Below are 11,513 nucleotides of genomic sequence, written 5' to 3'. Positions count from 1 at the left end.
CATATATATATATATATATATAAATATGTATATATATATATATATACATATATATATATATATATATATTTATATATATATATATATATATGTATATATATATATATATATATATATATATATATATATATATATATATATGTATATTCACATTGCATCTGAATAAAGTCAAGATAAAAAATAAATTGCGGATAGCTCCTCCTCCTCCTTTCAATCTCAGCAAGAACGCAAAACTGTACAATGTCTTCCGGAAAAGGTAAAAAAATTAATATGTACAGCTGTAAAAAATGCTGGTATGAACTTGCTCTGCCGCTGTCTTGTTACAAAAGAGTATTTTTTTTTTAGAAATTTGCACAGTGTCGGTGGTGGCTGTGGATTCCACCTGAAAAAACACAGAGAGCCATAGGTGGGTCGCCTGGCAGGTTCACCTGGCGATATCATGGCGGCGACAGAGAGTCCAACTAACTCTAGCCGTCTTTCGCAGAGCTGCACGAGGGGGGTCGGCTTTCCGCTCTTCTGTTTTAATCAAAAATCGTTAGTGGGCCCGGATATTTGTGCGCGTGTTAACGAAAGACGTACATAGAAAAACTTTAAATTCTGACCTTAAGAAAAACAAAAAAAAGATCATTCTTGAAATGTGGCCCTGTGTAAGAAAGCAAGACTGGGGGTCGTGACCTCTGAGACTGTTCGCACAGGGATTTACAGAACATACAGTACAAGTCTTTGTACTGCAGATAACAACTCTCACTCGCGCGCGCACACACATACCCACTCACACACACACACACAGACAGTGTTTGAGTGACAGGTCTGTTGTCAAAAAGTCTCTTTTACTGGGTTTTTCTGAGTTTATCGTGGACTCTCGTCAGGTCAAGTTCCTTTTTAACTCAGTAGTTGGTCCTTAAAAAAAAAGAGAGACGAGAACAAAAAAAACAAAACGTTGCGGATCAGGTGAGCGTCAGTTGACGTAGTACAGCCAGTAGATGACGTTGAAAAGCGAGAAGGAGAAGGGGAATATTATCCGTGAATATCTGTCGATGGCGTTGACATCGGTCAGGTCTGGGATTTTAATCTTCAGCTGCGAGGAGCGTCGGCGCAGGCGGCTCCTCCTCACATGCGAGTTCCTGTCCACGCTGAGGCGGCCGACCTCCCGCGCCGAGCTGGACTTCCTGCACTGGAGCCCCGGCGCGTCGAACATCGTGGAGGAGGAGGAGTTGTGGCTGTCGCTCAGCGTGGTGGTCACCTCGTTGCCCGCCGTCTCGTTGTGGATCTCCAGGGTGGCCAGCAGGATGTTGCCCTGGGAGTCCACCTACACGCAGCCGACAGCGAAGGGGAGGAGTCAGAAAATAAAGGGCTTACAAAACTGGACCTGAGTAGGGGGACTGACAGCAGAGGTGTAGGTCAGTTTAATCAGAATTGGGCCACTTTTCTTGACTGCAGCATGTGAAAGGTCACACAAGACAATTTGGGCCGGTGAGAGAACCTAGAGATTCCCTCTCTGGAATCTATAGATTCTCATTTTCGGCTGTTTATTTTCAACGTCTAGACTTGAGGAATGTTTTCTGGGGGATTTTTCCAAGATGGACGTGAATACATGAAGAATTCCACCGAGTGAGGAATATCAACAAGAAATTCCACCAACTCATAGGTTACTCCCTGAAATAGTTTAGTGTTTAGGTTCTTTGCTCATCTAGAGTCATTTTTCAATCTAAAAAAGTAGAAATTATAATAAAGTTACAAAACTTACAGAAACATTTATTTCCTGAAAACTATTTACACATTAGGACTTTCACGTCTTCCTCTCCTCTCTTCCTGTAACAACATGGGGCAACCCACAAATATTGATTATCCTTGTACTGTGTGCGACGCCCCCTGGGGGCCACTTCTTAAAGAGGGATTACACGAAGCACCACGACACCTCTCCTCCTCCTGCCGCCTGCCCTCCCTCCAAAAAACTTCAATCATGGCTCATACATCAGCTCAAGGTTGGAGGTGAAGGTTTCAGTACCAGTCAGTCTCACACACACACACACACACACACACACACACACACACACACACACACACACACTGAAAGGTATAAATTAGAACAGAAAATAACAGCGGCAAAGCAGGACGTCAGTGAAGGAAGAATGCGGCGTGATGAATATTCACTTCCTGCTCTCAGTGAGACTCCCAGGATGGTGATGATGATGATCATGGTTTTGAAGGGGGAAGGGGTCAGCGTGTGTCAAGGCTGCGACCACAGAAGGGGCTGTTGCTGAGATGCGTCGGCGTTAAAGGGACAGTTCACCACAAACTGAAATCTCAGCTGTTTTTTCGAGCCCACCTGTGTGTCCCTACAGGCTTCTGATGCACCGAAGCCACTCCGGAGTTTCACGGAGGGAAGGAATTCCACACAACGAACACAGGCCATCGTAATGTTTTTTTTAACTACTAGAAAACGACTGTGGAAAACTGCTAGTGTGGAAACAGTCGGTTGCTAAACGGGTGAAAATCCAATTATGGGTGAACTCTCCTTTTTAAAAGCGCTAATTTTTCTATTATTATTTTTTTAAGCAATGGGACAAGACAAACACTCACCGCTTGTGAGTGACGGCGGCTCTGCACCTGATTGGACAGTTTCAAGGACGACGTCTTACAATTGTCGCCCTGCAGAGACGACTGGCCGGCAGAAAGAGAGCAAGATTGGAAATCAGGAAATGTTCACAGATTTGTCACCAGGCTCATAGAAAAAAAATGTAAAACTCAAACAGAGAATATTTCAATATGCTCTTTAGGGTGAAAACTTTTTTTGATTCACTGTCTGATTATTGAAATTTAAGATATTTACATTGTATGTTTGAATAGTCATTTCCCTGCAATATCTCTTGTGCAATAAAATATTTTGTATTTTGTAGTCCTCTCTTCTGTAATTATATTGTAAATGACGAATTGTGAATGTTGTGAAATAACATTTTGTTTATTTTATGCTATTTTATTATATTGCTTCATTATTGTATTTTTTTTCCTCTCCTACACCTTAAATACTGCTGTAATTAGGCAAATCGCCCCAGTGTGGGATTAATAAAGAAATCTTATTTTTATTAGTTACAGTTTATATTCTTTGTAGTTTATTAAAAATATAATGGTTTAATTAATTGAAACGCAGCATTGTGCCCACTGTTTTTTCTTACATGATATTCTATTTTTCAAAATTCAGTAAATAAATGCACTACGATTTTGAGGGCATGTGCTTACCTAAAGAGAGCTTAAAGAATATATATATATATTCTCCTCACCTTGGCTCTGTCAAACTTCTCCCGCTCCTCGATGGCCTTCTGCGCCTTCTCCGCCAGCTTCTTCTGCATCTGCGGCCCTCGGCCGAAGAAGATGTAGTTGACGAAGGCGTACTCCAGCAGCGCCAGGAAGACAAAGACGAAGCAGCCCATCAGGTACATGTCAATGGCCTTGACGTAGGGGATCTTGGGCAGCGTCTCCCTCAGGTGGGTGTTGATGGTGGTCATGGTCAGCACAGTGGTGATGCCTGGAAGAGGGACGAAGTGGGCAGAATCAAATAGCAAATCATAACAGAAAATACTCGGAATCAACTGACTCTGTGCGTCAAAAGCCGTATTCCCCAATGGCAACGAAGAGAAAGCTACAAAATTATTGTATAAACTATGAACATCATGTGAAAATCCAATAAAAAAGACCAACGATGACGGTAAAAAAAAAAAAAAAAAAAAAAAGTGCAGTCAGATTTATTGAAACCACAAATGAACTGTGAAGATTACAATCAGAGCAAAGCTGTAGGTGTCATTTCTCAACAAAACCAAATTCTTCCACACGACATCAGATTCTAAACTGGACGGCGGATCTGCTGTTTCTCCCCGGCATCGTCCGCCACTTTCGCTCTACCGCTAGATTTTAACAAGTGGACATGGTGTGCACACACAGGCTGATGGTAAATATAGCTCACACTTACCTCCATGCCGCTTTGGCTGCAGCTGAAAACAAAAAATCCTGACACCTTTATTTTTTTGTTTTTGCCCAGAAAACTCAGTTGACATGTGGAATTATTTCAAAACAACATTGTGGCCTTTTTTCATGCTCAATTCTGCAAAAATATAATAGAGATAGATCGCTAGTCTAACATGAACTCGCTAAGGTTGAAAGTCTTATTCAGTATATTAATAAATTATGTTATCTTTTATCCGTCCATCATGAAAATAATCTTGGACCGGACCTGCAGGTTGCCAGCTTTAATTCCTCAACACTAACTGTCTACTGATAAATATGGAGAGGATGGATGCTGGCCTCCGACTGTAAAAGTTCAGGTGATGAGCACAAACAGCTCGCGCAGCAGCTCAAAGGCTGAACGGCTACAGGTCAAAATAAGCTGAGCTGTGATTCTCTCTGCGCTGCAAACCATCAACACCTCGTGTGTTGTTCTCTGTGTTTCGCCAGCCGCGGACGCTCCGTCTATTTCTGTTGACTCATGCTTACATAATTGCGAAAAGAGAAACGTAGCGGCATTCGGCGGCTGCATCCGGCATCTGTGTGCGTGTGTGTGTGTGTGTGTGTGTAGGGGGTGCTAAGAGCGCCATCGACGCTGCATCGATCTCTGCAGAACAAAGAGAGCTGCAAGAATCCCAAATGTCTCTCTGGGCTCGGAGGAGAGCGTTACTCAACAAATCCCAGAAACGCTGTCAGTGCAGTGTGTACAAAGAAAAAAAAACAAGAAGAAGCAACAACAACAGGAAAGAAAAGAGAGACTCAGCCAAGGTAATAACAGGTGATGATTACAGGGAAAAACAGAGGCTGGTCTCAGCAAATTTGCCACTTGACCGGTTTCTTTTTTCTCTCGCTTTTCTTACAAGAGAAGCCTCGGCCTCCTCAGCCTACGAGCAGTTCAGAAGATTCTATGTTCATCTGCTGAGCATTTTTTAATCTGCGTGAAACACGTAGGGCTACGACTTAGCTAGCTGGCGAGCTGCAAACGAAAGATATCGTGGTTCATTGTCTGCTGTGCGTTTCCCTTGCAAAAAACAAAACAAAAAAAACAAACAAATCCAAACTGGGACTGATGGTGGCGCTGCAGCTGTAAAGGCAAACGTCCCTGCGTCATACCTAATGCAACTCTGGCAGCCGAGGCATCGTAGTTTATCCAGAAGGACACCCAGGACAAGATGGTGATGAGAATGGAGGGCATGTAGGTCTGCAGGATGAAGTAGCCGATGTTTCGCTTCAGCTTGAAGCTCAGCGAGAGTCGAGGGTAGGCACCTGGACCGGGGGAGGGGTGGAGAAAGACCACGTTAGCTCAGCAAAACAGTGCAGAGCTAATGAAAAAACATTCTGGACGATTTCAGATCTGTATTTTTTTTTTTTTTTTTTACTTTTATTTTTTACGTTTTATTTTTTTCATGAGTTCACCTGTGGAGAAGACCACATTCCTGGAAACCAGTTTATAGTCCACGATGGAAAACTGGGGGAGCTCGATGCGCGTCACTCCGGTCACAGCCGTGTCGCCTCCTTTCCAGTGGAACTCGATGTCGTCCGTGGTGTAGCCGTCTGCGCACAGGGACACACAGGCAGTGAGGCACAGCGACACAAGTCTGGAACTGCTTGTGGGGGAAACATGGTCCCAGCAGTGATTGAGACCGATAGTAAACATGCTTAAATAAAATATACGAGCACTTTGTTTTTGCTTTTTCATTTCTAGAATAACTTGATCAATTACAAATAAATTGGTTGTTTTGTTTCTAAATGCTCAACCTTTTTTTAAAACGGGTGAGGAGGATAATGGGGTGGGTGGTGGGGGGTGAACAGATTTTCAGTCATGGGGCCTAGAATTGCACGTGTCGCTGCTGATCTCACTGAGACGATTTACAAGAACCCGCGATTAATCGTACGGCCTCGGGCGGCTCTGGGTGCTGATTGCATGAGGTGGTAAATACTCATGGCAGGTTTATACGTCGCGCATGCAATGAATCCATAACCATCGGCGGGTTTTTAGAGCAGACGGCTTAAATACGTGCTCATGACCGGGGCAGGGCAGACGGTTTGCTCGTTAATGTGCGGCAAGATCTCTCCTGATAGAGCCCAAGTCGTCCGTGACGTACGACGTCTTCATAAACCCCCCACCCCCCAAAAAAGCAACTCAGCACTTTTCTCTCGGCTGCAGCCGCCAAGTGTGATCTTCTTCCTTTTTTTTTTTTTTTTTTACGAGAATCACACCGTTGCTCAGCTATATTTCAGCCAGCGAGAACGAGCAGCAGCCGCTTCTCTCAGGGCCGACGTCGGAGCCGCAACTTACAGCTCTCTATTTCCAGGGTGCAGTTCTGCTCGTCCAGCGGGTACCTCCTCAGGTCCATCATGCAGGCCGCCGTCGTGGTGATTCTGGGTCCACAGAAATAAAGGAGGGAGGAAGAGTGTTAGACAAAAAAAACAAATAAACAAAAAAACGTGAGGTTATGCAGCTGATGTGTAAATGTGGGGCCTCCTGCAGCTGCCGGTGCTTTCGGAGCTGCAGTGTCGCTGCACAGAGAAATAAAGCAGGACTGAGCTGATAACAGATCTGCTGCGTCGGCAGGCGGCATCCAGGAATTAAAGCTTCAGTAACCTCGACAGAAGAAACAAATCTTCAGGCCGCTTCGCGTGCACTGACTGGCTCTGCCTGAGCGAATGCAACACACGCAGCAGCAGCAGCAGCAGCAGCAGCAGCAGCAGCAGCGGGTGTTGGATTGTGCGGCATAATTTTTTCCCTATATATTATTACTATTATTTATTTATTTATTTTAAACAGTGGGAGTTAAAGTGAAAGGTTGTATAAATGCATGGTTGAACCAGATGCTTCCAGATTTTTATTCACAAAAGAAATCATTCAGTATAATAGTATTATTTGCTACTTATGTTGGTCTGGGCCCATCTTAGTAGGAGGCTGTAAACAGAGGGCTAAATATGCTGTTTCTTTCTGAAGACCCCTGGGGCGTTTTAATCATGATAATTAATCATATGATGCTGCTCCACTGGAGTCTGGGGCTAAAAAAAAGAAGATCCAAAAATAGTCTAAATATAATCTGGGACCTGTGAGTGAACATGACACAACAGATGTTATGTTCCCTAAAGCCGCTGGATTTATCTCACATGTTTATCTGGTGAAGATTAAAAAGTTATTCCCCTACCAAAAAAATAAAAAATACATTTAAAAACCCCTCTGTCGGTGACTGGCTCAGGCCACTGTTTATTTCACTCAAAATGGACCAATCACATTCCTGACCTCCCTGCAGCCACACCGGGAGTAACTTCCTGTCCGTGTCACAGATAAACCAAGACGCTGCGCCTCTCACTTTGAAAATTTTGATTTGATTGATTTCATACTTCTGCACTAAACCCACAAAACGCTGCTGACTTCCTGTGTTCCTTCAGAATACAGTTCCCTGTTTGTTGCCAAATTATTTTACTTAAGGTATTTTCATCACTGCATTCGCTGGAAGTTTCCGGAGCTTCCCGGCAGCAGCAGCAGCAGCAGCAGCAGCAGCAGCAGCAGCAGCGGCGGGACTCACCGCAGCCCGTAGAGAACGGTGCCGTCCGGGTGCAGGCGAATCATGCGGTTCTTGACGGTGACGCCGTGCACGAAGGACTTCTTGTCGTTGAGGAAGTAGGTGTCCGGAACCCAGAGCTGGTCGGCCACTCTGTTGTCCAGGGTCAGGTTGAGGGGGATCCCCACGTAGGCCAGCCGCTTGTCCCTCCAGTACTGCTGGAAGTACATCGTCAGCGTGTAGTCCTGCAGGTGGAGGAGGAGAAAGAAAACAGCATCATCAAAGTGATGTAAAGACGTTGCTTTGTGGCAAAAAGAATGTGAATTATAGATTCTCTCATCAAAAAAAGACTTCATGTTGTTCGTCCAAGCTGAAAACATAAATTGTCGTCTTAAAATTAGAAACATTCAAGGTCAAAGTGGCTTTAAAGTTTACTTTGAGGATATAAACTTCATCTCCCAGGTTCATTTGGTGAGACAACAACTTCTAGTTTCCACATCAGCAGAAGCTGAGAAACACACACTAAAAATCGCTAAGTTTTCACGAGTTGAGAAAAGCTATGAACCAAGTTAATGTAATAACCTGATGATGTTTGACGTTTATCAACCGTGTCACCCTAACAGAACCACACATGCTGTGGAGTCTGACACCTCTGAACTCGGCTGACGCTTCTGCACCTCACATTTCCAACTCCAGCAGCGCGCCGCGACAAAATCGCGCAAAGTCGGATGGATGAGATCATAATTCCAACATCACTTATCATAACCGGCATCCAGACACACGTGCAGCCGCAAGAAGCCACTTCAATAATTCATGGCTCCGTTTGCAGCCGAGACTGCTGAGGTGGACGACATCACGACACAGAAGCTTTTCTTTTCTTTTTCTTTTTCTCCAGCCCTTTAATGGAACACTTCAGCCGCTCACTCTGCATTTTCTTTCCATCCTGCTGACTAATGCGCTCTTAAATAAATAAGTAGCAAATAAACAAAAAAACAACAACTCCTGAAAACCGCCTGCCAATGTCACGTCTCCGATGGCTGCTTGCAATAAAGAAGTTGCCCAGGCACCGGAATCCCTTTAGATCCTCCGATCAATAGCACCGCTACCTCTCTCTCTCTCTCTCTCTCTCTCTCTCTCTCTCTCTCTCTCTCTCTCAGGCTGGACTTATTATTAACAGCGTGTACGTCTTCCTGATAAAGTGCTGATTTCACTCTAACGCGCAGAACAACAACAACAAGGCATTTTTTTCAGTTGATTCTGCCGTTACGTCGCACAGAGAAGCTGCGAAGCTGCGAGCCGTGTTTTGTGTTTGGCCTGAATTTCCACCATTTAAACCGACCAACTGTGTAACATAACGACCAATATCGACCCCAGAGTGGATGAGTGTGTTTCAGACCTTTTGGACAACTTTACCAACAACAACAAAAAAATCTAATCAATGATGAAAATTTCTCCCAAAAAACAAACTGAGAAGTTTTCATAATTACGGCAAAAATATAGGGCAAAGGGAATAAAAAATTTATTAATTAAAAATAAATTAAAAATAAATTAAATATTTATAGATTTCAAAAGGAAAAACAAGATCTTACATCTTATGGACAGTTGGATTATTTACAAATTATCTACATAAAACTGACATGTAAATAAGTGTTTTATAAAAGCCCCATCCACAAAGATCCAACACTGTTATTGAGTTTTCACAGGAAACTTAATTCATTTCTTCAGAGATGTATTCAGCCTCCTGAGTCCCCCCACACCGCTCCTCTTTTTCTTTTTTTTAGTCCCACCATGTGAACAGTAGATGCCCTCATTACCGTCCCACTCGCTGCCAGTGCAGGTGTAGGCTGGGTGAATCAGCTGCTTTACACAACAGCTCCATGTTGCCACCGAGGGACGCCACCCACCAGCCCTCTCACTCAGCGTCTGGGCCGACAACTATTTCCGTCTCGGTTAAACCCTCGGATCCCACCTAAGACGATCTAAAGGGCAGCTTGGCACCACGGAAGTCTCGTCTTGGCTGCGCACGCTGTCGTGCAGCGGCCCGTTGTTTGACGCCGGCGCCGGGGAGAGACCTGCTGCGCCCCACAGGGCTGTGTCCCGGGACCTGATGCACGACTCAACTAAAAATCATTAATGTCACTTTTGAAATGTGTCCCCAGAAGAATTGTTAAAAGTCTTTATTTTCCATCTTGGACAATTAAATAACATCCAAAAGTTTACCCCTCTGTTTACGGCCTTCTGCAAAAAAAAAAATGAAATCTCTAAAAAAAAGTCTAGCAAGATATAATTCTAAAATTTTAGAATATTAGGTGTTAAGGAACCTTGGCTGCATTCAAGGATTTTTCCAGACTCCAGTGGCACAGCCCTGTGTGACTCATCTCCAAAAAAACCCAGCACATTTAGCCCTCTGTTTACAGCATTTTGTGGAAGATGGTTCTCTCTAGCAGGACTTTAATCCAAAATATCAGACCATGAGCGAACTGAAAACTACTTCAAATTAAATGTGCCTGCATTCAAGGGCTCTTGTATTTGTGAAAAACTGAATTTTAATGGAACCAATGCAATTATTATAAACACCAGAGGGCTGCAGGGTTCACACCACTAGTCTCGAACTCTTTAGATAACAGTACAACGAGTCGAACTATAGCGGTCTGCATCTTTTCGGCATTTGAATTTTACACAACAGCGGAGCCGGAATTGAAAAAGCCACCAAGAAAACTCCTCGTTGAGATGCGCTGTGACAGCCAGGGATCTTGGCTGCAGCTGCTGCTGCTGCTGCGGCGGCGGCGGCGGCGTGTTGTCAGATATCTGCACCACAGGAGGCGGAGAGAGGGCTCGCTCTCAGCACCGGTGAGTAAATGAGTCCCAGTGGGAGGGAGTGGTGGAGGGGGTGGTTGGGAGTAGTAGGCGGGGGGAGGGGACGGGGAGGAGGAGACCGTCGTGTCATCCTCGGCTCGCTGGCGGCGCGTACCGTCTCATGTTCCGGATGCGGTTACGGCGTGCCAGTCAAACACGGCGTGCGTCAACTTAACACGGGCACGTCTGCTGGGAGTACAGGAATAGAGCAGCCGGCGCCGCTCGGCCCGTGCCAGCCAGGCCCCCTTTCATCACTCCGCCAGACAGCTAAACACTCCCAGCAGGATTCAAGAGTGCGTTTTACAAAGCGTGCATTTAATCACATCAGTTATCCTCCCACTCGCCGCATCGCCACATTCACCCACCGCAACTGTACCCCCCCCTCGCCCCCCCCCCCCCCCCCCCAGTGAAATATCAGCCACATGGCAGGAAGTGTTTTCTCCAGAGAAAGTTGCAGGTAAGGTTTTCATGCTTGCTTGGTGGTTACGGACAGGGTGTACGGTGCCTTTAACACATTTTACTGGCAGAACAAGTTGAGATTGAGAGCAACAGCAAATAAGTTTGTTTTTTTGTTTTTTAGAGATTTTTCAGAATTCTCACTTTGAATGGGCAAAAATTTGTTTAATATCGTCATAACCTGAGAAGAAAGGGACACACTGGCCAGAAAATGTTTTTTTTCTTTTGCCTTACTACAACTCAACTTGTGTTCCAATGAGATGCATGTTTTGATGGAACACTTCCTTAATCCTTTTGGCTCTCACATGTCCAGCTGGCAACAAGTTTGTAGAAAGTGTCTGTGAAAGGAGGACGTAAAACTTGGAGGGATTAAAATAACCCTCACATTTATTTAAAGAGGGCCAATAAGATTTTTTTTCTTAGCATTATTATTGATTTATTAAAAAAAAAAAAAAAAATCTTTTTTTTTTGTTGAAAAGCTGTGACAAGAAGACAGAAGGGTACGGACCTAAAACTGTGGTGCTGCGGGTGCATCAGCTGAGTTTATCGGGAAACTTGCAAACTCACCATCTTTCCAAGGGGGTGATGAAAAAAAAACCTACTTTCTGCAAGTTAAAAGGTCATCCCAACTTTTGCACCATAGTGAGCAATTTAAAAAAAAAAAATTTAATTATCTGA

At 44.3% G+C, this 11,513-nt stretch overlaps 1 protein-coding gene across 2 annotated transcripts in view; it reads right to left on the bottom strand.

Moving 5' to 3' along the window:
- Positions 1–226: 226 nt before the first annotated feature.
- gabrb3 (gamma-aminobutyric acid type A receptor subunit beta3) overlaps positions 227–11,513 on the bottom strand; it is a 33,382-nt gene continuing 22,095 nt past the window's right edge. For both annotated transcript variants that reach the window (XM_076045512.1, XM_076045513.1), the window contains 7 exons: positions 7,548–7,768; positions 6,299–6,381; positions 5,416–5,553; positions 5,113–5,265; positions 3,282–3,526; positions 2,584–2,664; positions 227–1,309 (listed from right to left, as the gene is read on the bottom strand). In XM_076045512.1, the coding sequence (XP_075901627.1) occupies positions 959–1,309; positions 2,584–2,664; positions 3,282–3,526; positions 5,113–5,265; positions 5,416–5,553; positions 6,299–6,381; positions 7,548–7,768 (1,272 nt within the window). In that variant the 3' untranslated portion in view covers positions 227–958. The remainder of the gene's footprint in view (positions 1,310–2,583; positions 2,665–3,281; positions 3,527–5,112; positions 5,266–5,415; positions 5,554–6,298; positions 6,382–7,547; positions 7,769–11,513) is intronic.

Source organism: Nelusetta ayraudi, unplaced genomic scaffold (assembly GCF_046127955.1).
Source record: "Nelusetta ayraudi isolate G7.1 ecotype Tasmania unplaced genomic scaffold, CSIRO-AGI_Nayr_v1 ptg000084l, whole genome shotgun sequence".
Classification (NCBI taxonomy): Eukaryota; Metazoa; Chordata; class Actinopteri; order Tetraodontiformes; family Monacanthidae; genus Nelusetta; species Nelusetta ayraudi.
This window is presented reverse-complemented; position numbering and strand designations above follow the sequence as displayed.